This window comes from Aquarana catesbeiana, linkage group LG09 (assembly GCF_042186555.1).
Source record: "Aquarana catesbeiana isolate 2022-GZ linkage group LG09, ASM4218655v1, whole genome shotgun sequence".
NCBI classification, from domain to species: Eukaryota; Metazoa; Chordata; class Amphibia; order Anura; family Ranidae; genus Aquarana; species Aquarana catesbeiana.
In genome coordinates this window covers 263,458,587-263,484,397 of record NC_133332.1, presented here as the reverse complement: position 1 = coordinate 263,484,397, position 25,811 = coordinate 263,458,587, and the positions used below count along the sequence as shown (strand labels likewise).

General features: G+C 40.5%; 1 protein-coding gene across 2 annotated transcripts in view; it reads right to left on the bottom strand.

The window, feature by feature from the left end:
- PBX3 (PBX homeobox 3) overlaps positions 1–25,811 on the bottom strand; it is a 313,497-nt gene that overhangs the window by 28,637 nt on the left and 259,049 nt on the right. For both annotated transcript variants that reach the window (XM_073600316.1, XM_073600317.1), the window contains exons 3-4: positions 9,232–9,473; positions 2,201–2,391 (exon numbers count right to left, since the gene is read on the bottom strand). In XM_073600316.1, the coding sequence (XP_073456417.1) occupies positions 2,201–2,391; positions 9,232–9,473 (433 nt within the window). The remainder of the gene's footprint in view (positions 1–2,200; positions 2,392–9,231; positions 9,474–25,811) is intronic.

Sequence of the window (25,811 nt, the reverse complement as noted above, 5' to 3'; positions counted from 1 at the left end):
ATCACAGAAGGATTTCACATTTTGAGCTATGATGGCACCAGAAGTAGCAGAAGCGGTGCCATTTTATGTGATGGCACCACTACAGCTTGTGGAAACTGTTACCTATATCAGGACCAAGGTTTGGTGCCTGATATATCAATAATTCTAGCTACAGAGTAATAATAAAAAAAAATGATTAAATGATTACCAATAAGGATTAGTACAGTGGAAAAAAAAAAGTCTCAACTTCCACTTTAAATAATGATTTGCTGGTACTTTAGTATATGCCTTACATGCTCTGTAATGTTTTGATATCTATATTCTTTTTGTCTTTTTTTTCAGTCATGAAACCATGCAAGCATTACAGGATTGAGTTCCTAGCACAGATGGGTTCACACTCAGGCTGTTATACATGTTTTATGGGATTCAGACAACCTCCCAGAGGGAAGCCTTGAAATGTGCAGGCCTCAGGGCTACTGTGCCATAAGGCATCCGGCAAACTGCCTGCCTGGGGCGGCTAGGATCTTATTGCTCTCATGTTCTCCTTTCTATATACATTCCTATCCTACAGCACTATCTGAGTCTCTCCCATGTAATAGTATGTTCAGTAAGGAGTTAATGCTTCACTTCAAGGAGCACAAGAAGTTCCTTTTGTTATGCTCTGGTTGCTAAGTTAAGCAATTCACACAGCTGGAATAGTTTCTGTGTAATTTTTTTTTATGTTATTTACTCAAGTGTGGAACTCTAAGTGATAAATGGCTCCATTTCTAGCTCTCAAGTTTTCTTTACACTTGTGATCACTGATGTGCTTATCCAACATCTACTTGTTTGTCCTATTGGCAAGCTTCACAAGGTCTGGCTCCCATGTTGGTGATGTTAGTACCCTGGAACACTGTTCCAAAACTTTGACAGTCCTTGATATACGACCATTTAGCAAGAGGTACGGACTAGTGTTTAGACATATTCCAAAGACTATTTATTGGAAAAACTTAGCATACTACTTAATACTTTTGTTTGGTGACTGAGACTAGTTGAATGTAACAGCTTAAGCTGTGAATATCATTTATATTCTTACTCATAAACATACACAAATATCAGTGTAAAGGAGAGAATGATTCAAGACTTGTCTAGATGGGCAAATGCATTCGGCTTGTATTTTAAATTGGTTTAAGAGGCTCCGAAGTTCCATGTGAGTTCCTTCACGGGTACATTGCAGTTTAATGCCTTCTGACCTGTATTTGATCTCCTCCTAAGCTGCATCAAGCTGCTTTCACATTTACGTAAACTTATATGGGAAGAATAGCAGTTCTGACACAAAAGCTACACAGGCCTAAAAAAGGCTACACAAGGCAGTGTGTAAGCATAATGTTATAGTTATAGTCTGGTTGAAAAAAAGACAAAAGTCCATCTAATTCAACCAATAGAAGGGAAAAAAAAATATACAATCCTATTTCCACAGTTGATCCAGAGGAAGGTAAAAAAACCCGAGTAAAGCGTGATCCATGCATGTATGGTCCCATTCTGTGCTTTAGATTCTCGTTTATGTGGTTCAATAACTTCATAAAAATCCACCAATCTACCAGATGTTGTTAAAAACCATATGCTGTCACCACTGATTGGAAAGCAAAAGGATAAGTCTTGCCATATACTGTTCTGATTTATTATTTTCCTGTACACTGTGCAGTATTTACAATATTGCAGATTTTCTCAACAATTTTCCCCCAGACAAACCCATAAAATAAGTAAGAGAACTCTTGCTAAAACCAATTCCTCATGGAAAAAATGCCCTTACATAGATGGTTAGTAGAAAGAATGTCTTCACCAAGTTTGTAAAATGTTTAAGGGGAAGCCGCTGAGAAGTAAGTTCCTACTGATTTAGACAGGACCCCAGAACTACATCTTTTAAAAATTCTCATTTCCCTACACAGTGTGTGGGCAAGTTCTTGGGAGGGCAGAAAGTTTGTTTTGCTGGGAAATCATATTGATGTGTACATGTGAAGAGCAGTGGATGAGTTCCATAGTCACAGGTAGTTAACAATGTCACTGAAATTTAGGAGCAGCAAAGGCACTATGTTGTCAGCTCAAACAGAATTTGGGAGTTCATTTGATTTCTGACAGATCAATATGTATTTTTCTGTACTTTCAGCATTTAAAAGGGGTAAAACATGAACTAAAAATATATCTATTTTTATTTTTACCTGACATAAACTTTAACACTGACCTGGCATCAAGAAACCTCGACCTCAAGATCATGACTGCTTCACACGTGCTTTGCTTCAGCTGCATTTGAATGGAGCTGAATTTTCTGTGAATAATGCCCACCATCCTCTCAATCTCTTTGGGGGAGATGGGACGTGTCCGGCTCTGCTCTCTTAAGAGATTCATCACATGGGTTGTGAATTCATTGCAAGCCTATAACAAATAATAAAATGGAATTAACTTACAGAACAATAATGTATGCCACACCATTTTGTTTCTCACCATAGGAGTTTGTGTCTTCATGTACAAATGCATATAAACAGCATAATGTTGACCATATGCAAACATTTTTGGCAGGTACACCAAAATCTGTATAATTATTCAGAATCCCATAATACCATCTTTGTTCACCTAAAGGTCAGGGAACAATTACCTATGAAATTGATCATAATACCTAACCTCTTGCAGGAATTCAGCTCCCTCTGAGGTTTAAAGCAGGCATTGCATTAAAAATATATTTATAAAACAGTAGACTTTTAGTTATCAGTTTAGAGTGAACTGACTCAATAAAATTCATGAACAATTTAGAAGCATAACCCTAGTATTTTTGTGTAAATTACATGCAAGCACCATTCAGTCCAGAAGTACTGTAGCCTAGGCTGCCTGATGATGCACCCCCTGTAGGTTTTTCCATTACAGCCTAGGTCCAAAGGAAGTAGGGTGGATGATATTGGCCATCACTTAACCTGGAAAATGAGCAGAGCTGGATTTTGAGCAGTAGATCTTTCTTTTATTATTTTGAAAGAGAAAAGGCATTATTAAACCAAAAAAAAAAATCTAACTGTAGTTCAAATTTAGGGCTGATTCTAAACTAGGGAGATTATGACAAGCCTGTTTTTGCTGCAAACCAGTCACGGACACGAGATAATAATTGTCCATGACCAAATTAGACTATAATACCCCCCTGACGGTGGCAGCTGACTTTTTATGTGGGAGTTATGAACATTAGAATACACTGTTCAGTTTCTATTGTTCCCCCTGTTGAAAAGCTGGCCCTGGAGTTGTCTGCCTGAACACCCCCTCCCCATTTTCACCAATAGGTCCAAGCTCAACATACAGGTTTTTGATGCACTCTGAAGAGAGTTTTGCTTAAATGTGCTAGCACAATTCAACCATCCTATATGGGTAATTTAAGGCTATAAGGTTTCCAAAGCTCATATATCCTGAACATTTACCTCCTGATCGATCCTAATTGAGATGTTTAGGCTTGGGTCACACTACCGCGACTTGGGATCCGACTTGTCAGTCCTCAAGTCGCCTCAAGTCGTTTGACATCAGAAATTGCATTCTAGTTAATGAGAGCCGTCTTAATGTACGCTACTGAAGTCGCTCTGACTTCAGAAAAGGTTCCTGTACTACTTCAAGGCAACTTGTACCCATAGATTTCAATTGAAGTCGCCTACAAGTCGGATCTCCATCTATATTGAAGAGACTTTACAGGAAATGAAATTCAATTATCCAGGCAAACCCCTCCCTTCCAAAGAGCTAATTATTCTGTGATTGGCCACAGCCAAAGTCGCCTGTTCTGGAGGCAACTTTAAGTCGCGTTGTAAGTTGCTTAAAGTCGCGCTGAAGTCGCCTCCAAATTGCCTTGCAAAGTTGCGCTGTAAGTCGGGTTGCCCCTGTGTGAACCGAGCCTTAGTCAGCAATACATATTTTTAACCACTGTGTTTCACTAATTTTAACATAGCTTAACTCTGAAATTTTTTGGTAAAGTACTAATAAAAATGCTTTACACGATAAAGGTTCAGATATAAAAATGCATTAATACTAACCCATTCAAAATAAGGAAAACAATAAAATAAAATACTTTTCCATTCCCATAAGGGAATTTTCAAAGAAACCGCAGAAGCAAGAAAGTGGTGATACATTTACAGTAAACAACAAATAGCTTATGAAAGTATAAAAACAGCAATACCATTATTTTATGATTAGATAAAACTAAAAATCAATAGAAACCCCAACATAGAAGATTACAATCTACATGTTGTCTAAAGCAGAATTTGGCAAGTGAAACATTTAGTGCACGAAGCTGGGAATAAGTAGGGATTTATTTCCTCAAAGCTTGCTGCACGTATTTCAGCTTATTAAGGGAAACCATGTATGAACTGAAAGGCTGATTAGCAATTTGGCACAGGCCCAGGGTTTGTGGGATTCACCCGGCATCCCTTTAACGCACTAGTTCATACAAGATTAATTAGAACATCTCATTTATGTAGTATGCACTCTAGCTCATTACTCTAAGTAAAATTCGTTAAGTATTTACATTTAGATAATTAAAATCCGGGTACGCCCTTAAGAAAGAGGCAGGCACTTCTGCGAAAGTGATTCTTTGCTGTCGTCCCATTAAAGATGGCGTGTTACCTTCTTATTAATGAGTGCTTAAACAGTATGAAGAGAGAGTGCTCTATAATGGAGTTACTGAGAAATTTTATAGTCGACATTACACCCACACATCTGCATGTATGAGTATATAAGAATACTACACTAACAATCTTTTAGCATAGAATTTAGTTTTAAAGTGCTCTACAATGTTATCTGCATTTCATGAGCATGATCACAGTGTACACACCTACTCTTTTCCCATGGATCTAGGCATTTACCACGCTCAGCTTCTATTTAGCTATATAGATGCACACTACTTAGAGGACTGAGAAATGATGCTACTGTTGCCAATCCTTCACATTTAATAAACACACATGATGTATACGATTTCTAGATTTAATTGGGACCAGGAGAAATTACGTCTCAAAGTCTCTCACTGTCATTCCTTTGATCACGGAACCAGTGTGCCCCGATATAAGAAGAAAAAAAAAAACTTGAACAAATGGTAAAGCAGAATAACATTTTAAAATGAGAAGCCAGCATAATTGCTAAATACAACTCATTAAAGTAAGCCTATGCTTTACCCAAAGAGGACCAAGAAACATATTCACTTTAATACCATTCGCTACAGCAGTGTATGTATACTCCCCTGTTGCTCTATCTGGAGTGAAGATATGTAATTCCAGGTATAGGGGAGCAGGTGATTTGCTCCTCTTTCTCCCATGTTGCAGCACTGGAACTTGGAAATGGGGAACTCGGGCAACAGCAACATGGGGGGGGGGGGGGGGTGTAATGCTGAGAGTTCTCTACCCTATGCAAGTTTTGACTAGGATCAGCTTTGAGCTTATACAGGGCTTCTTCTCTTCGCTCCTGGCAGGAAATGGAGCAGTAGCAGTGGTGGCTGCCCCCCCCAATCCATGCCCCCGGCCCCTAATCTATATGCAGGGCGCCATACGCATGGATTAAAATTTTTTTTAAGCACATGATTAGAGCCTGAGGCTCTAATTGGCTTCAAAAAAAGGGAGGGCTTGGGAAGCAGAGCACTGCTCCCTGAGCCCACCCAGTTGTGTGACATTGCCAAATTAATATTAATGTCTTCCTGCTTCTTCTCCTGGCCAATCAGGAAGTAGGTCCTGAGACCCAATTGGCCAGGTGTCCTAAGACTACCTGGCCAATCGGGTCTCAAGACCCACTTCCTGTTTGGCCAGGAGGAGAATCAATGGCCCCAGCTCTTCCCTCAGCAAGCTGGAGCGAGGAGCAGCGGGTGGAGAGGCAGGAGCCCTACCTCGGATCCAGCACCACCTCGTCATCTGCCTCCTAAGGTAAGGCCACTGATCGCCACCTTCCTGTCCATCTCCCGCGAACGGGGGGGGGGGAGAGTTAGGGGGGCCTTGTTTTTTTGCCACCCCCTCAAAATATTGAGCAGCAGCTGCCACTGAGCAGTAGTATGGTCAAGATAAGAGAACCTGTTGCTTTTCCCTGCATAACTGAAGCACTGGCTCACTTTAAACCCTTTGGCTAATTTCCCTGTGAAGAATCGTATATATGCAGCCTTAGTGTTTTTGCCCACCCCATCACTACATCCTAAATTACTTATTGCACTGCTTACAGTAGAAGTTCCTATTGCTTCATGAAAGTTGATTTTTTCTTTCCTTGCTTCAACCTACTAAGCTAAGACTGTTTAGAGGGAGGACACAGATCTGCATTATGTGTATCCTATTTATATGTACATGATGGTTACAGGCACAGGGACCATATTTTTCACAAAAAATTTTTTTTTTTGCTTTTGCTATCTATATTGATGTTAATATACATTCAGCCTGAAAAGCCTTCTGGCAGAGCAATGCTGAGTTTTCAGCTGCAGTTCATTAAAGTGGAACTAAACCTTCCTATCCTTTTCAGCATGGAAGCTGCCATCTTAGCTTCTGTTTGATCTGCAACTGCTATGGTGCTGCACATGTGATCAGTTATGACACAATTTGATGGTTTGATAGTTTGGTTGAGAGCACAAACAAATGTGACAGTTGGCAATCTCTGAAAACATTTTTTTAAAACCGTCAAATCGATGGTATTAGTTCAGCTTTAAGTTATGTAGCTTTAGAACAGTGGCAGGCAACTCTGGAGAGGAGACTTAGTCTGGTTACATAGGAAGTAATTGCCATAGCAATACAGCGCACCCACAAAGCAAAATGGCACCCATGCTGAGCAAGCTACCTTCTGGGTTTAATAAGCAGTAGGGAAGCCGTTTGACACAGGACCTAGAAGCTAGGAGTGGCCATTGTAGTAGCTGTGCCTACTACAGTGATTTCCAGCTTCCACGGGGATCAGCCCCCTACACATGAACATTCAACTTGCAAGCTTTCAAAGATGCGCACATGTGTTTGCATGTCCAATCCTGTAAAGCTGGGTACACATGTCCAGCAGGCAGAATGAAAAAATGCTGACAGATTGCCATACCAACACAAGCAATGTTAGTGCAGCGATCTCCCCTGCTGTGCCTTTGTGTTCTGACAGGGGGGACCCCCCCATCAGAACACACTTATCAGTGATCGCAGCCTTTGTCTGCAAAGCACTGATCTTTGCTTTACCTATGAATGAGGCACCCGGAACAGAACTGGTCTGCAAGTAGGGGACTTACTGTACTTACATTGGTCCAGGCTGGCGCAATGTAACTATGCAAAAATATGCATACCTAGAATTCAGGTTTCATTTAAACTTGTGTGAAGGTGTACCTACTGACTATTGCCCTCAGCAACAAATTTTCCTATGGGAAACACACAGCCCCCTGTAAGCACTTTAAACTGATTTTAGTTTGGTACTGGGTCATTTGGGGACACCACAAAGGGTTATCATTTTAAGTATCACAGCAGGTTCTTATCATGGATGAATTTTGACTTGATCCGGGTCTCCCAGATGTTCAGGGGCAAAGGGACCCTTACCATAGTATTGCCTTCAGCAAAAAGCAACTTGAGTGCAGCTCTGGAAAAGCAGCTCTCGAAGTGTCATTTAAATTACACCAGCTGTGGATAATGTACAGAGCACATTTGTACATGCATCTTTTACTGCAAGTTATGTATAGCAAGCATTCTGTTAACTGTAGGGAGAAATAAAGCTGAACTTGCACAGATATTAATTTTTCAGAACTGCTGATATTCTCTAGGACTGATGTCATATGAAATAATAAGTATTAAGATAAGTACAAATGATAAGAGCCAGATAATACTTAGGGAAAATTAAATTGTTTCCAATAGTGGCTGATCGGGTTAAATTTTTTAATTCTCCAGAAAAAATAAAAGTGAATGTTCTGTTTTTCTTTTTTCCATTTTTTTTTTTTTTTTTTTTTATTAGCGGCTTCTATACATACACAAAACTATTTAAGGCCTTATGTAGAAGTGTTTACTGAAGTGAATGTTAAGACCCTTGCTATTACATCTCTTGTTGCCTGGTGTTTTGTGTGCAGACTGTGTATACCCAGGTAAACCTGCAGTTAAAAAAAAATCTTGTACACAAAATACAACTGTAGATATATTCTTCTATGGTGCTTATCTCCTGAGCCATTATAATAAAGGGCTTGCTTACACATAAATTGATGACAGGCTGATTTGCTAAAGAAATGAAGGCTGTTCACCTAGTTACCCAGTTACTCAGTTCACCCAGCACCCAGTCACCATATACAATTGGGAGCTGGCAGATGGGGTTCATGATCATGTGACCAATGCAACAGGCAATCATAAAAATCACATGATCTGGAACTCCGCCTCTCATCTGTCAGAAAAGGGCTGGTGGGACCCTGGAGTAAAAAAACAAAAAAAAACAAAGGAAGAAATAGAAGGGCATAAAACAATGCATGGTCTTTTGCAGCAGCACACTGTAAACATAGGACTTGCATAAAACAGTCCATTCACAATACACCAGTCGATGCAGACAGAATTGCATTGCTATGTGCCATCTTGTCCTGTGAGCTTTGCGTAACATAAAAGGGCTGGTGGGACCCTGGAATTCCAGTCAAATCCTAACTATACTTAAAGCTGCTTCAGTTCAGTCACATGGTCTCTTTAGTGGCCAGGTGGCTGTTGCTCCTCTGTGAGGAGGAGAGATCACCGATAATAGCTGCAGAGCCTATGCAGTGATGTCACCCATAGACTTGCTATTGGACATCCATTGTCGGCTGACCCTCCTCTACACTGAAGCCAACGCTGGGAGCCAATCATGTGACCGGACCAGAGCGCCCTCAGCATAAGTATAGACATCTTTCCTTTACAGGGCAGTTAGAATAGGCTTAGAATGGGGGTGGGAGCAGGTTTAAGTATAGTTAGGAATTGACTAGACTTCTAAATGCAGGTAGTTCTTAATGGAACTCACACCAGAAAAGAGCTGTTGGGGCTTTTGAGAGTTTTAAAACAATATGCTGCTTTTCATTTAAACCAGAATTCTCCTTTTATTTGCTCTTCGGTATGATAAGTCATATAGAATTACACTAACATATAATAATATATAGCGATCTCTTAAATCTCTTAATGGACTATAATAAGCTACTAATAATAACTATAATTTGCTATAATCAGCCTGACATATGTCCCTATCCTACTGTGATTTGGTTATTGTATTAAATTTACTGGTGAAAAGGATATTTTTGCCTGATATTAGAGTGAAGAAAGATTAGCGTACCTGTTCGTACTTCTCCAGTTCTGTATGGTAGATCTGTCGGATCTGGCTAAGTTTGGCTCTGTAATCGGAATGTTCTATTGAGTTATCTGAAGTTCCACCTGAAGCAGCTGCTGCCGCGGCAGCTGCTGCGGCTCCACCTCCCTTCTCGGGTCCAGATACACCTTCAGCCAGCAACATATTGTCCAGTCTCATGAGCTGTGGGTCTGGCGGGTCTTCTTCCTGTGCACCTCGGATGCTGAGACCTTTGAATGAAACATTAGACAAGATTGTTAACCACACACCTGCTAGCAATGCATAGCTTATATAAATAATATATATTTTAACGTTTGTTGATTAACAAGGCATGCTCTAGTTTTTTCCTTAGTAGCTTCTTCCATGTTGCCTCTTTTTAACCACCTCAATACTGAGCAAATTCGCCCCCTTCCTTCCCAGACCAATTTTCAGCTTTCAGCGCTCTCGCACTTTTAATGACAATTACTCAGTCATGCTACGCTGTACCCAAATGAAATTTTTAACATTTTATCAAATAGAGCTTTCTTTTGGTGGTATTTATTCACGACTCCATTTTTTTTTTTGCGTTATAAGCACAAAAAGAGCGAAAATTTGGAAAAAAAAAACAATATTTTCTTCTTTCTGTTTTAAACTAAATCCAATAAAATCGAATTTTGCCATAAATTTAAGCCAAAATGTATTCTGCTACATGTTTTTGATAAAAAAAAATCCCATTAAGTGTATAATAATTGGTTCGTGTGATCATGGACATATGTATGCAAATGATCATCTACAGATGTGCGCAGGTGATCACGGACATATGTGTGCAGATAATCATTGGGACATGTGATTTTAGCGGGACATATGTGGGGGACAGGTGTTTTTATTATTTGAGGACATGTGTTTTAGGGATATGTGTTTTGGGGACATGTGTTTTGGGGACATTGTGTGGGGACATGTGTGCTTTACATTATGTAGGGACATGTGTGTTTTACATTGTGTGGGGACATGTTTGTTGACACTAGGTTGGTGATCAGTGAGTAAAAAGCTGTAAAAAACAGCTCATACTCACTGATCAACAGCCGGCTGCAGCGATCCCCTCTCCTCTCCTCAGCGACAACTTCTGTGTGAGGAGAGCTGATTGTCTAGCAACCGGCTGTGTTTACATCACATGACGGCTGTCATTGGACACGGCCGTCATGTGATCAGGAGGGCCAATCACAGAGCCCTCCTGCCGATCGGAGATGCGCTGTGTCTGGGTGACACGAGCGCATCGAGATTCGCGCCGCTGCGTGGGCACGCGCATTCCTGCTCCTTCTGAGGGACGTTCCTGAACGTCCACTCAGAAGGAGAGAGCGCCCACCCGGCCGTTTATGTACATTGGCCGGGTGGGAAGTGGTTAAGAGTGAAAACATTTCTCCTATATTTGCATTTTTTTTTTCATCTCAAGATGTTCAGTTACACTTTGCTGCAGTAACTCAACTGAGAAGACTGGAAATCGAGAGCTAAGACTGGAAGTCCAGGAAAGATGGGGAATTCAAACACTGTCCTTTAAAATTAACAGTAGACGTTGAGGTGGCCTGGACATCTTTTACTGAAATGCAGAGTCCACATTGAAAACTAGAAAATAAAATCAGGTAAACTTAAAGGGTGCGAACTGGAAGAAGCTACAGGCTCCCATGATCACGAAAGGAGAAAGGTCCCAATCTGATAGAGACAACAGTATAATGGCAATGTCTTCCTCCATTTCTGGAATCAGAAAATATATCAAAATCAAATTCTAAAATAATCTGTTAATTTTAATTTGTTGGCTACTTCAATCAAAATCACACAAATGCGTTAAAATGGATAGATCTGTAAATAATAAATATAGCACCGCTAAACAAGATTTTTTCTGCAAGGCTTCTTTTTTTTTGAGTCAATAAATACCTTCACTATATAGCTCAATGTCTAGTGTATTACATCGCATTGTCCATCAACCCAACAAGCGTAACAAACCTTTCATAGGCCCTATATATAATCAACAGTAACAATTGCTGTATGTAAACACTTTCTTAGGCTCCTACTGTGCCTGCATACTGTGACTAAATAAAACCACTAACTATAGTGAATCATAAATCTTTCAAAATGGTCTCTCCCCATTTAAAAGTCACTCATTAATCAAAACCCCTTCCCCCCTCTCTATTGTTCTGTTATAAGCGCTCTCAGTTTCTCTGCATTAATGTTTCTATGGACAGCATCCCAACCCAGTGTTTACTTCTATTTGTAATCTTAATAACTTTATGGTGTATCTATTTTTGTTTTTATTTGGACAGAGTAAGGATGGATTAGAACCCCCGTGAGGTCTTTGTTACTGTCAGTGTTTCTGCTCTCTCACTACCTCTCTGTTGTGGTGACCAAGGTCAAGGAGACTGAAAGTAAGGGAAAATTTAAAAAATGTGGGTGAATGAGAATCAGAAATAGCAGGAAAATCTTGCAATGGGTTATCGTTTCAGCAACAGCCACCTAAAATAAGATTTTAGTTACTTTGGGGAGATCTTCTCTTACATCCTGGTGTGTCTTGAGATAGACAGTGAAGGGAAATCCTTGTTTAGAAATACATTCATTAAATTGTAATTTTAGTTATTTGTTTTGCATTCCTTTACATAGCTACAAATCTATGAGATGATTGTTACTTGATTCAGTTGATAGGGGCTGGGGTGGGCGATAATCATTGGGGCTGATTTGCTGAAAGGAAATGCACAAGATTAGGGAGACATTGTTATGAAGGTAATTAGTATGCTTGTAATGAGGAGTGTTTGGATATATGTGCACCCAGGGACTGCAATCCCCTTACTGATCTGCTAAACAGTCTCCGAACCACCGATGACATCAGTTTTGACTAAATGCATAGGGTGGAGCCAGACATTGTGACATCACCACCCATGTGGAATTGCACAGATTGAGTCCTGGGCTTTGTCATTGTTGGAGCATTTTTTATTTACAATCACATAGGTAATGTTATTTTATTTATTTTTTTAAAGTAAATTCTTATATCAGATTTACACTTTTGGAGCACCTGGCTTTTGTTTGTTCTCTATAAATGTGATGTTTGAAGGGCATTCCTGACTAGAAGTAGAGGATATAAGAAGTAAAGGATAGAGCGTTTGTAACCATTATGACCACTCTATAGAAGGGGGTCTGGTTTTCTCTGGTAAGCCTCTATGTTAAGCATGGTGGAGCAAAGTCCATGTGATGAAGAATTGTTGTCTTTGGTTTCACATTATGTCATAGAAGGACCTTGCGGGATTACTTTATGGACTGTCTTATATTTCATCGGCACAACTTTTCACATTTGTATTTGTGTGTGACTATGCAGCAGTTCAAACTTTATCAATAGCACATTTAAGACTGCACTTTGTTCTCCTTCAAGCTACAAAAAACGTTATTGTTTATGTTCCAGCATGAACACTGATGCTCCAATTCACTCCTTTCTTGACGTGTTTCGCCCCTTGGTGCTGCTTAATCAAAGTGCTCCACTAGGGGTCAAATGCATCAATAGAAGGAGTTGGAGTGTCAGTGTTCATGCTAGAATTTGAATAAGCTTGTTTGGTCTTGTATGTGCTACTGAGCAGTGGCTGTCACTCCATTAGGGGGGCAGAGGCACCGCCCCCCTAATCTATGCAGGGTGCCAGACACATGGATTTCAATGGGTTTTTTATTTTTTAAGCACATAATTAGAGCCTGAGGCTCTAATTGGCTTCAAAAAGGGTGGACTCGGGGCGCAGAGTACTGCGCCCTGAGCCCACCCAGTTGTGTGACAGTAGCAAATTAATATTCGCTATTGTCTTCCTGCTTCTCCTCCTGGCCAATCAGGAAGCGGGTCTTAAGACCTGATTGGCCGAGAGGAGAAGTGACCATATTGGCTGCAATGGGTAAGCCGGTAGTTTTAGATACAGGGGGGAAGAAGCCTAGGAGGAGACGCAGGGGGGAAGAAGCCTAGGAGGAGACGCAGGGGGAAGCTGCTGAGGAGGAGAGTCAGGGGGAAGCCACCAAAGCTGCCCACGACCTGGATGGGGTAAGTGCGAGGCTGGTGGGTGGACGGGCAAGCGACCGGGGGGGTGGTTTGCCGATCGACCGAGCAATGGGGGGTGCAGGGTTTGACCGACCAGGGGGGTGGTGGTGGGGGCAGGTGGTTTGTTTGCCGCCCCACCCCCCGCTACTGAGTCTGGAGGGAGGTGATGGAAACCGGAGGCACCTGTGATGGAAGGGTTGGAGAGAAACTGTAAGTAAACTGACTTTTTCAGTCATGCTTTCTGCCTAGACCACACTACAGATTTTTAATCATTCAGTAACATAAACTTACGAGGGGTTTTAGGTCTGAACCTACTAAGTGTTGGTGAAGAAAGAAAGCATTCTAACTATGCATTGACTTGAGGGATATTCATTTGGTTATCTAAACTCGCCATGACTTTTGGGTAAAAAAAAAACATTCCAATCCTCTCAAATCAACATTTCCATTAAAATTTCAAGAGGACAGGATAAGAGCGATGTCCCAGTACAATTAGCCTCTTTAAATCGGTTTTACATAAAGAATTGAAAGCTGTACTGGGTCCCAATGGAGAGGGCCAGACCCGCACATAAAAATATAACCTACAGCATATAATATAATGCTTTCATTGTGCTGTTTTTTCTTTCTTTTATGTATAGTAAAACACACAACATTCATCAAGCATATGCACAAGGAATTTGCCATTTAGTTACATCTTTTTGTCTCTTTGGTGATAGGTTATTTTTGAGATATCATTCTCCTTCACCAGTTCATATCATTGAAATAGTCAGTTCGTTTAAACAAATGCTACATTTGCACAGGTGTAACATCACTATACAGTAGTCGAAATACAGAGCAGACTGATAATTGTTTTATACCAGTATCTATTTTGACAGCCCAAAGCAGACAGCTAAGCTTCGCACAGGCAGTGATCCATAGAACTATCTTTGCAGTAAGTGATCAATGGAGAATCACATATAAATTTACAGGGAATCTGATTTTTTTAGTATATACACAGAGATTATCTGTTGTGTTGAACCCTAGGCGATCTTCTTTTTGTTTTTCTAGAAATTGCATTCCTTGACCCCACTCCTGGAGAAACTCATCCTGAGCGAATGTTCCTCTGGGCTAGTCACTAAGAGCTGGCAGTAGGGTGAGTTGCCAAACGATCATTTTGTGGAATAAAATTTACATGATCATTTTCACCCAGCAAGCATGTACATGCACTAATTAGCCACCTATGGTGCTGGTTTTATTGTAGGGCCCCATTCACACTTAGCTATTCACTGCAGTGTGTTAATGCACTTGTGTTTTAGTGCATTATGACACCTGTTAATGTGGGTTGCCTTTAGGGAGCCTATATATTATGAATGGGCTGCTAAAGCACCACAATGGCTGAAAAAAAAAAAAATACATGCACCATGATGCATGGTATATGTGCTGTGGCACATTGGGCTCTGCTATACAATTCATTGAGGTGACGATTACAATGAATAGAAGATGTGTTGTGGTAATGTGCATTAATACAGGATGTATAGTGCAAATTGCCACAATTCACAAGTGTAAATGGACCCTGAGAAAATAGCATTTTTTTTAGGAAATGTATGTCAGACCAATTGATCAGTGGATGTCTGCAGAGATCAGAGTCCCCAAAGACATACAATCATTTTTTAGGACAATTACAGTGCCCCAAATACCCAAGTTAAAGCAGTATTAAAACCAAAAGAAAACATTTATCATGTTGCAGCCTATCAATTATTAGATGTGGTGGCTGAATTCGTTTTCCTTTTTAGGCTTTCTTTCTTTTACTTTCACCTTGTGATCTAGCCAGTAAGTCTGTTGTTTTTCAACAGAACACACTGTTCTACAAATGTAGCAGTTGGGGGGTTAAGACAAACCATTTAACACTGACAGCTTTTATTTATTTATGCAAAACCTTTATCCCAAAGGGAAAACACTGTTATGGTAACTGCTTCTAAAGTGTTAGCTGGAGTTTAGCATCTATCACTACCTTCCCTCCAGACTGACAAAGGTCTATTTGTTGCTCCTTCATCCAGAGTGTAGGCACCCTAAAACAGACGGTGTGTTACTGGCCAAATCACCAGGTGAAAAAAAACCCCTAAAAATAAGACAAATGCAGTCACCACATCTAATGATTGGCAAACTGAAATATATTACATTTTTTGTTTTGGGTTTAATATCGCTTTAAGGGAGGAATTATGAAAACAATAGCTGCACGTTGCACCTTTTGTTTTAAGTACGTATATTTAATTCAGAATATAATTAATGACACAAAGGCACATTGTTTTTAATATTCTATAAGATAAATAATAAGAATATTTTTATAAAATTGCAAAAACTGCCTCGTTTATAGTCGATATGTGTTAGTTCAATGCAGAACCCCACACATTAAAGCCATTTATTAACATTTAGGTCATTTGCACCTGATTCCATCTTTTCTATAGTCCCAAGCTTATAATTGTACTCGCTTCACTGTATTACTAACTAATGAAAATCAGGCTAAGATTAATTGTCCAGGAACTGGTTTATATTTACCTCTACTATCAGTAGCATGCCTTTACCGGTGTCTTTTACCAGATATGCATTTTACTCTGGACACACAAGAACCATCACAGATCTGTAAATGTGTTTCCTCTCCATGGCTAGGTATCTTTCAACAAATTCTAATTAAGAATATTTCTGCCTGCAAACACCTGTCTCGGGCCTCTGTTTAATAGATAAAAAGGACTGCACTGGAAACATAATTTCGAGACCAAATAATAAAAGCGGAGGTCAGTCTAAATATTAACCTCTCAGTAATACCCGCTCCCACTCATGTATTGCATTAAATTGTCCACTCCGGGTGCCTCCTGATTGCGGGGTATGGTTAAATGTAATAATCTCAGGCTTTTTCAGTAGCTCATTAAGGCTTCATTAATATATGGGCAATGCTTTTGAATTATAAATAAACAGATTAGCACCCTGCGGAGTCTGGACCGCATACTTGCTTCTCTCTGGAAGAATAATATTGCACAATGCAATCAGTGTGCTCACCTGGGAGCTAAGGTGGACGAGCAGGCCATGCTCTGTCTGGCAAAGAGAAGCTAGCCAAATTGACTAAATATGCTCCCTGATGCTCTGAGAACCACAATGTTCTGCCTGCACTGAGCAGTGCTTAAAACCTGTAGAATTTATTTAGCTGAGGTCTGCATTTTAAACCATTTAGATGAAGTCTATGTAAAGCACCTGAAAATAATGCAATAGTGAGTTTATGTAACATTGAACCTTCCAAGACTGCAGTAATATGCAAATAATATTGGTGCAACTATCATCAGGGCACAGACTTGGATGCACCCAAGCCCTCAAGGACCAATACTGCCTTTACAAGACTCTCCACAGTAATCATAACATGATGCTAAAAAGATACTGTATCTGAAATACTTTTTTCGTTCTTGGAATTCCTTTGCCCTCCGGAGAAGGTCACGGGACCGATGACGAGGCACTGGTTATGTGGTCCCTTTCAAAAGGGACATGTTGAAGGAGGACTGGTCAGCTGTACCTGAATTCCACTCTCACCACCCCCTCTCACATGGGTAGGCAACCTTGGCCCTCCAGCTGTGGTGAAACTACAAGTCCCATGAGACATTGCAAGACTCTGACAATCACAGGCATGACTCCTAGAGGCAGAGGCATGATGGGATTTGTAGTTTCACCACAGCTGGAGTGCCAAGGTTGCCTACCCCTGCCCTATGATGCGCCATTTGGCTGAGAATAACTTACTCATATGCATACAATAGAGGTCCAGCGTATTGCAACCCCAGCTACCATGTCTATTGAGCTCCAGTAGGGAATATCTTCATTAATTCAGGATTATATTAAAAGGCAGCGTATAAATGAGTAGGGGAGACATTTGCCATGCCTTTTTGGCTACAAGGACTTGAAAGTAATAATATACCTGTCTATTCAAGAATCAGGGGTACACATTTGCAGCACATCACTCTTTGGAGTCAATCCAAGAGAAGTCAAATCTTTCAGATTTGCCTGAATGGTGTATGGCCAAGTTCAGCAAATATCTGTCCATCTAGCATGTGAACCAAGGATGGAGATCTGCTGGTGAACTGGTAGTTTTAATTCTCAAACATGCTTCCTTAGTAGTTAACTATATCTGATTACAAGACAGATCGCTGAAATTCTTTGTAATGCATTGATTTGTCTATTCTTCCAAGCTATTATGTGTCTGCAAGCAGAATTCTCTAGAAAATTATATTCAGTTTTATGCAAACAAAGCTGAGACGGTATTGACAGCTGGGGAAAACACAAAAATATATAAATGCATGGTATATATGGATAAAGGCGGCGTCAATCTGACATACAGTATTCTGCTATCACTTTATGGAAGAGAAAACAAGATGTGTTGAGTTATAAGAAGAAGAAAAAATAACAGTGTATTTTTTACCTAATTGGCATTCTGTGGCCTAGCCGTGTGTGTGTGCATATATACCGGTGTATATATATGTGTATATTTAGCAGGCAGAGTTATAACAATTAGTGCAAAGCTGAGTTTGGAATAAGCCTGCATTTAAAGTAGACCTGTTGTGAAAATAGTGCACATAGTACATAGTATATTGGTCTTTTGGAACCCCCAGGGCACTATATTATGCCTTTATATTAAGCTCCAGTCTGCTCCCTTCTACCAGTTAATAATACCACCTGTCATCTAAGGCACAATGGCTGGCCATACATTATACAATTTTCTTGTACAATTTTCCTTTAGAGTTACTAAAACCAAACCTAAACTCTTTCAATTTGTATGCAATCAGGCAAGCCCTTTCACTACATAATTTAAGGGAAATCTAAAGGAAATTGAACAACAAAATTGTTTAATGTATGGCCAGCCTAAGAGAGTGATATGGATAGCAGAAGGGGAAGGCAAAAGCTTAGATCTTCTTTACTGAAATTGAGATTTACATAAAGATTACAATTGTCTGACAGGTCATCTTTTTGGATACCAAACACTAGGGCTTTTGACCAGTCAGAAGTAACCAATTAGAGCCTTGGGTCTTCCCCCTACGAGAGCGGTATTGTAGCAAAAAAACAAGGTGGCACCTTGCATCTTTAACAGTTGCACAAAGGTAGTAATATTAGCTCACCAAACTACTCATAATGTCACATGAATGGCAATGTTAGAGGACTCCTTCATCAGGCACAGTTGCCAAATTATAAGCAGTATGGCGTGCTGGTCATACTACCTTTTCATGTAAAAACACCTGCTATTTAATTCATGCTGGGTGAAACTCCCGGCATGTGTGAGTTCTATATGTGGGAAAAAGTTTTGGACCTGCCAAATTCCCTTCAACAGCTTTCAGGGTCGACTCCTAGAATCAACTCTGCACAGTGAAGGAGTGCCTTCTTGGGGATTGCAAGTACCCAGTTTTCCTAGGAGGCAGCGACCAGTCACAATGACATCACCAGTGCCTTCAAGAAGTGGTCAGAAGCCGGTGTCTGACGTATTAAAAAAAATAAATAAATAATTTGACCTTGTATTTTTAAGAGAGATCTTCTTTAGGCAACGATCTGCTTCCTAGGTATGACCAGATTTAGGCATGATCTGTCAATAATAGTCTTGTGCCACAGACGCTCAAGACCACGACTACGTTTTTTGAGAATTTTAGTGTCATCTGTTTGCCAGGGTTGTAGGGGTCGAGGTCTGATTCTGCATGTAGTGTAGGGTAGCAAGCTTGTCCAGGGTGGAGGACAGGGATTTATTGTAGATGGAAGTAGCTTGGTTGGGGCAGGACAGGGGAGAGATTTTGTCATAGAGGTGGTCAGTAGCAGAATAGAGGAGAGAAAAGTTGAAGTTGTGAAAGTTTCTACGAATGATGGTTAGGCGATTGGAGGGAAAGGTGGTGGAAGACAGGGAGAGCGAGAAACTAATAAGGTGATGGTCGGAGAGAGGAAAAGGATTGTTTGAGAAGTTGCACGGAGTGCATAGGTAGGAGAATACAAGGTCAAGGGTGTTGCCATCAGAGTGAGTAGAAGCCTGTACCCAATGCTTCAGGTCAAATTAAGAGGTTAGACTAATGCCGCGTACACACGGGTGGACTTTTTGACCGGACTGGTCCGACGGACCGAGTCCGGCGGACAATTCGACCGTGTGTGGGCTTCATCGGACCTGCAGCAGACTTTTTCGGTCGAAAATCTGACGGACATTAGATTTGGAACATGTTTCAAATCTTTACGTCGGAGTTCCTATCGAAAAGTCCGCTCCTCTGTATGCTAGTCTGACGGACGAAAACCGACACTAGGGCAGCTATTGGCTACTGGCTATCAACTTCCTTTTTTTAGTCCGGTCGTACGTCATCACGTACGAATCCGTCGGACTTTGGTGTGATCGTATGTAGGCAAGTCCGGTCGTTAGAAAGTCCGTCGTATTAGAGTGAACTACAAAATTAAACCAATAAATAAAATAAGAGGAGTAGAAATGCTGCAAAATCCAACAGTGATCACTAATCACCTAGTGTAAATAAAGTGTGTATAAATAATTATATTTGATCTTGCACATAAACCTCTAGTTAAGAAAAAGTGCTAATGATAATGGTGATGGAAAATAATAAAAAAAAGCATATGATAATGGTGATGAAAAATATTTTAAAAAGTATACAATAAGCCACATGTATAAGGGAAAAAAACAAGCTGATGTAGAACTTCACACCGATGGCAAACTAATATAACAAAGTGCTCCAATGTGCAAAAAATAATCAATAAAAATGCTCAAAGAAATGTGCAAGCTGTAACAAGTGTATCAAATAAGATACCAAAGTTCAAAATAAAGTTCCAATGTGCAAAAAGTTCAGAAATCTTCACCATCAGATAGAAGAAGACATATCATGTTGACTGTAATTCAAATGGTAACAACACTCCATCGAAAGTCCGTCGGAAAGACCGTCGGACCTTTGTTGTTGAAAAGTCCGACCGTGTGTACTCGGTATAAGAAGTTTAGAAGTAGTGAGAGTGTTTGCATTAGCAGGGATGTTGAAATCACTGAGAAGGATTGTCGGGATTTACGAAGAGAGAAAGTAGGGTAGCCAGGCAGAAAACTCATCAAGGAAAGTCGATAATGGTCCAGGGGGCCGGTAGATCACAGCAATTCTTATATGGACTTCATAGGGCCCAAGAGTTTCAGTTATGCAAAATAGTGATTTCAGTTCTTCAGATCAACCACTGTGCTAACATCTCCTACATTCCTTCCAACTCATATACACCACTGTGATAGGCAACTTTACAGTGGTGCAAAATGTGGAAAGGAACGGGCCAGAGCTCAACTTCAGAAGGCAAAATCCCTTGTTGAGGATCTTAGAAAACTATCTGAAACTATGTGCAGCCAACTCAAGTTGCCTGCTTCTGGAGCCATATGGTAGTTTAGTAGCTTGAAATTGCATGTAAGTTCACTTTATAAGTATCTAAATACATTTGGTATTTCAATTTTACATCATTGTGTGCATATCTATGCATTAGAACTAAGGGAGGTATTTGTTCAGGAAAAGCTGAACAGTGGAATCTGGGTCCAAAAGAAAGTCTTGTCCCTCCCAACAAGTTCAATTGAGAGCTATACATTTTCATGAAGAGGCACACATGGTATCACTTAAAGTGGCTGTAAACCTCAGACATGAAATATGAACAAAGCATAGCCTCCTATAGGGTGCACTTGTCTCAATTAAATGTGTCATCTCTGTCTGCTGCCTCGTTCCTCTGCTATCAGCATGACATACTTCTGAAAAAATCTGAAAAACTTCTGAAAAGAATTTCCTGACACCACGTGAAAAAAGGTGATGGGGAGGGAACTCCAGAAGATTGACAGCCTCAGCTCTGTTCCTGTGTACTGTGTGGAGGGGGGATTTGTCCCTTCCCTCCAATCGGCTCTCAGAACTCCTCACTGAGCTCTGCAGAGTGTAACTTCAGCTCTCTGACCGCTCAGACAAGCTTTATACATTCTGGACTTTGAATGGATATAGAGAAGAGAAGACTACAGATAAACAGTTACACCTTATGTAGGAGGATTTGTTTCATCCCTGTGTATCACCTGAGAATAGTCTCTTCACTGGGTATATGTAAGGGTTTACAACCACTTTAAGCACCAGGGTCCATGTTAGATATGATTGTGCCTCTTATAATGAATACATTAATGAACTCCTTTTGATAAATCACTGTCTCACAGACAGATAATAAGGAGGGGTTGGATGATCACAATAAACTAACTAACCACCAGCCCTGGAAGATTTGGCTGCTCAATGACCAGGCCATTTTTTGCGATACGGCACTGCGTCGCTTTAACTGACAATTGGTCATGCAAAGTTTTACCCAAGCAAAATTGACATCCTTTTTTTCCCACAAATAGAGCTTTACTTTTTTGCGCTATAAACAAAAGAAGAGCACCAATTTTGAAAAAAAAACACAATATCTTTTACTTTTTGCTATAATAAATATCCTGCATTTTTTAAAGAAATTTTTTTCTTCCTCAGTTTAGGCCGGCATTTTTATTATTATTTTTTTTTACTAGTAATGGCGGTGATCTGCGAATTTTATCGGGACTGCGATATTGCAGCGGACAAATTGGACACTTTTGACACATTTTTGGGACCATTGACAATTATACAGCGATCAGTGCTATGAAAATGCACTGATTACTGTATAAATGTCACTGGCAGGGAAGGGGTTAACACTAGGGGGCAATCAAAGGGTTAACTATGTTCCCTAGGTGTGTTCTAACTGTAGGGGGGATGGGACTGTCTAGGAGGAAAGAGAGATCGGTGTTCATACTTAGTACGAACACACGATCTGTCTCTACTCCCCTGAAATAACCAGGATTTGTGTGTTTACACACACAGATCCCGGTTCTCGCTCTGTCACGAATGATCGCGGTCATCGCGCCCGCTGGGCACTCGCATCAGCTCTGGGCACACGCTGCAGGCGCGTGCGCGTCTCCGACAGTGCACACTTGCCCCTAGTGGGCAAAAGGCGAAGCGACGTAAGGTTTCGCCCAGCCGTGCCATTCTGCCACAGTAAAACTGCGGCGGCTGGTCGGCAAGCAGCTAATGAAGCCCAATAAGTCTGCACATTCTTGCCTTTGGCAGTGCAGGGGTTAGTCAACTGTACACGATTCCTGTGTCAGGTATATTAAATATAACACCGCAGCGCTCTGCACATTTCCACGCCAAGCCGCTTGTCACTTTTGCTTCAGTCATTCTGTATTGAGGAAAAATGCAGCGGTGGGAATTTTACAAGGAGCTGCTCAGTTAAATGGACATAAATCACAGGTTTCATTCAAAGCGAATAATCACTGGCCATAAAGAGCTACTTGTCTCTTACTATATATTACCGGAACTTTCCGCCAGCAATAATGCAGCCATTCATGGTGAGGGGGAAACACAGCCAGGCATTAAGGGCTGACATGTAATCCTGTTAGGGGCCTGATGTGCCGAGTGGGGCTGACATTTTTATCATGTGTCCGCTTCAATTTGGGAAACCGAGGAGAAAGGGGAAGAAAATGATTACTTGGCTTCTCTCCTCGCTGTCCCGAGCATATCTTCCTTCTTACGTTGATTGCATGGAAGACAGAAGAGGAGATGTATGACAAAGGATGTATTTTATCACACCTATAGCTCGTCTTCATCTGGTGCTTGCCAATTAAACCTCTGCTTAATTTCTTTTGCTCTGCCAGGCACTGCCGGCCTATGACCAGAGGTGGATTACATCTCTGTAGATTCCAGCGCTATGCAAATCTTTTAGAATGGTTAATAACCTCTTCTGATTAACCAGATTAAATCTTATGACTCTAAACGAGAAAGGACGCCTGATCATCATTGTTCCAGATGCACAATGATAGAAATGGTTGCACTGGTGCAATTTTAACCCCTTGTGAATGGAATAAATCCACAGTTCATCTATCAGTCTGTAAAGGTTCAGTCCATATTCATCAGTGCTGACATTGTAACATTTCATACAGAGGCGCTATTATCACATATTGCTGTGTATAGGCAAAGTACTATATTACCAATGCCCAAATGACATCCCTGGGGCCACATACAGCCCTGCTCTCCTTTTTTTCATACAGCCCTTGTGGCTTGTCCCAAACAAAGCTTGGTTAATACAATATTTCTAGGTTTTTCACCAGCTTGTCCGGAAACAGAAATGGAACTAAGAAAGTTATGTAGATTGCTATCATTTTGGTACTGGGCATCAATATTTTATTTAGTGAACTGTGAGGCATTCAAGAGAACCTGTCATAATGCAAAACACCTGTGTGAGAAGGCTCTGCCGGTGGGGTTAGCCATTTCTTGACTACATGGAAACTCTCCACCCCATCAGCGGCAGCTTCTATGTGCACCTTTTCCCATAAGTGTTTTGTTTCATTAGTTGATTTATTTTAAAGCTGGGGATGGCACCGATCATCGTCACTGGTATACTTGGTAAAGCTAATGATGGGTCTCCAGTTGGCTCATGTAGGTAGTTGGCAGTGCAGGCAATGCTGGGTAGAATAAGCTCTCTGCCTGCAGATCCTGATGTCATGTAGCAGAGCCATAGTAAATGCTGGGAGTTGTTGTGAGTCCCCCTTTGTCATGTAAAATTAGTGACCACTGCCAATGATCTATGAAATTGACCACCAGTTTAAGAAAGGATTTCACCACTGACCAACATTGTAGGGAGGGGGGGGCACTACAATGATCACCGATGTAGGGGGGGTACTTCCATACTGACCACCAACATTTCTCCCCCCGAACAGAGAGCACACCAGTATAATTGGCTTAATACTTCCAGTATGTGTGTGCTCTGCTTCCTGTCCCCGCTGCTTTATGAATGGAATTATTCAATGCAAATTGTGGCTCCTAGACTTGCATTACAGCAACTAATTCCAATAGTAAAACAGCACAAACCAGAAGTAGGGCGTACACAGATAGGAAGCATTGAGCTAATGGTACCACTCAATTCTACTTTAGAACTTGAAAAGAACACTTACACTTTATATTTGGCTCTTGATGGCCTTTGTTACCAGACCATGGGTTCTGGTTTGTTGCACCTACTGAATTAATTTTTACCTTTTAAAATCAGAACTTTGGTTGCTGTGATGAGCTGTACTTTTCGTATCATCCAATCAAAAATTCTTGTAAATTAACTGACCACAGAAAACTAAATCTTACCAGTTATCAAGGTTTGTACCTTTACTGCCTTACTGACTAAGCCAATAAATATGAAAACCTTATTAAGTAAGTCATATCGTAGTGTTTCTATAATTTAAAAGCATTCTAACAAACAACGTCTTACCCACTACTATCAAACCGATCGTCAGCTGTTGCTGGTTATTTATTATGCTATAATGCCAAAACAAACTATAATTTCCCTGCTAGGATCAATATGTTCCATCTCCCACAATCTATGTCCTGTTTAACCTTTCTGTAGATGCACTTCTAAATACAAATTCTCAAGCTTTGAGTATAGTGCAGCAACAGCTATGATGAAATTCCATATACACCATTTTTGATAACTACAAAACACACCTAATCTTGCACCAGTGTGAAACTGTCATTAAACACTACATTTTTTGTTAGCATTATTGTTATTGTAGTCTGGGGGATAGCTATGTCCCACATTCCCACACTTTATAATTTAGAACACTCAAAAATTGGTTTATCACACCAGAAAAATTATACAAATTCACCCAAAAATTATTTATTAAGCTCTAACCTAACCTTGGAAATAACACCAAAACTAATTCTTTAAATTTAACATATCTGAAAACCTGATTCCTAAATTATACCTAAACCTAATCTTTTAAAAAAAAACAATCACTATTGAGCAATTTGCTATAACTTAAATGTGCCCTCTTACAAGCGAAACTAAAGGCACTAAACTTACCCCTGCCTAACGGCATGGGTCCTTCGCCAACATCTTTTCTCCAGGTGCCAGTCTTCAGGCATCGCTATAGGCTGGTGCAGATATGATATGACTCCGGCACACAAGGACCGTGACGGTGATGTAAGATGAGCTGCACATACATGCACAGCTTAGTTTACATGCCGCAGAAGACAAAGAGTGGGTAGGTAGGTATATTTTACTGCAGAAGAGACATTGTAGGTCTCTTCTGTAATAATAGAATGCCTGCTCACAGTCTTATCTTAAATGCTTGCATTTCCAGTTTAAATTGTTATAATAGTATGTAAATTCTGACAATGATCCTTTTAGTTGCACCATTTGGGTGTGGTAAAAAAAAACATTGAAGGCATTTTGTTATAATTGTTTGATACCTTAGAAAAAATCCTGTTGATCTTGTCAGAAATTCAGAGTTGTTCTGTGTCCTCTCCACACTTCTATGTCATCCCTCCTAATCCTCCCTCCAAAAGAACCCTCCTAGTTCCTATCTTGGATAACAGAATGGTTATTGGGCAGGGCTAACACCACTCTATACTCCATAGTCCACATAAATATGTGTGTGTTGTAAGCCCATTAAGAACTGAGGACATATTTGACAGATCAACAGGTATTTTTCTGTACTTGCATAGTCTTT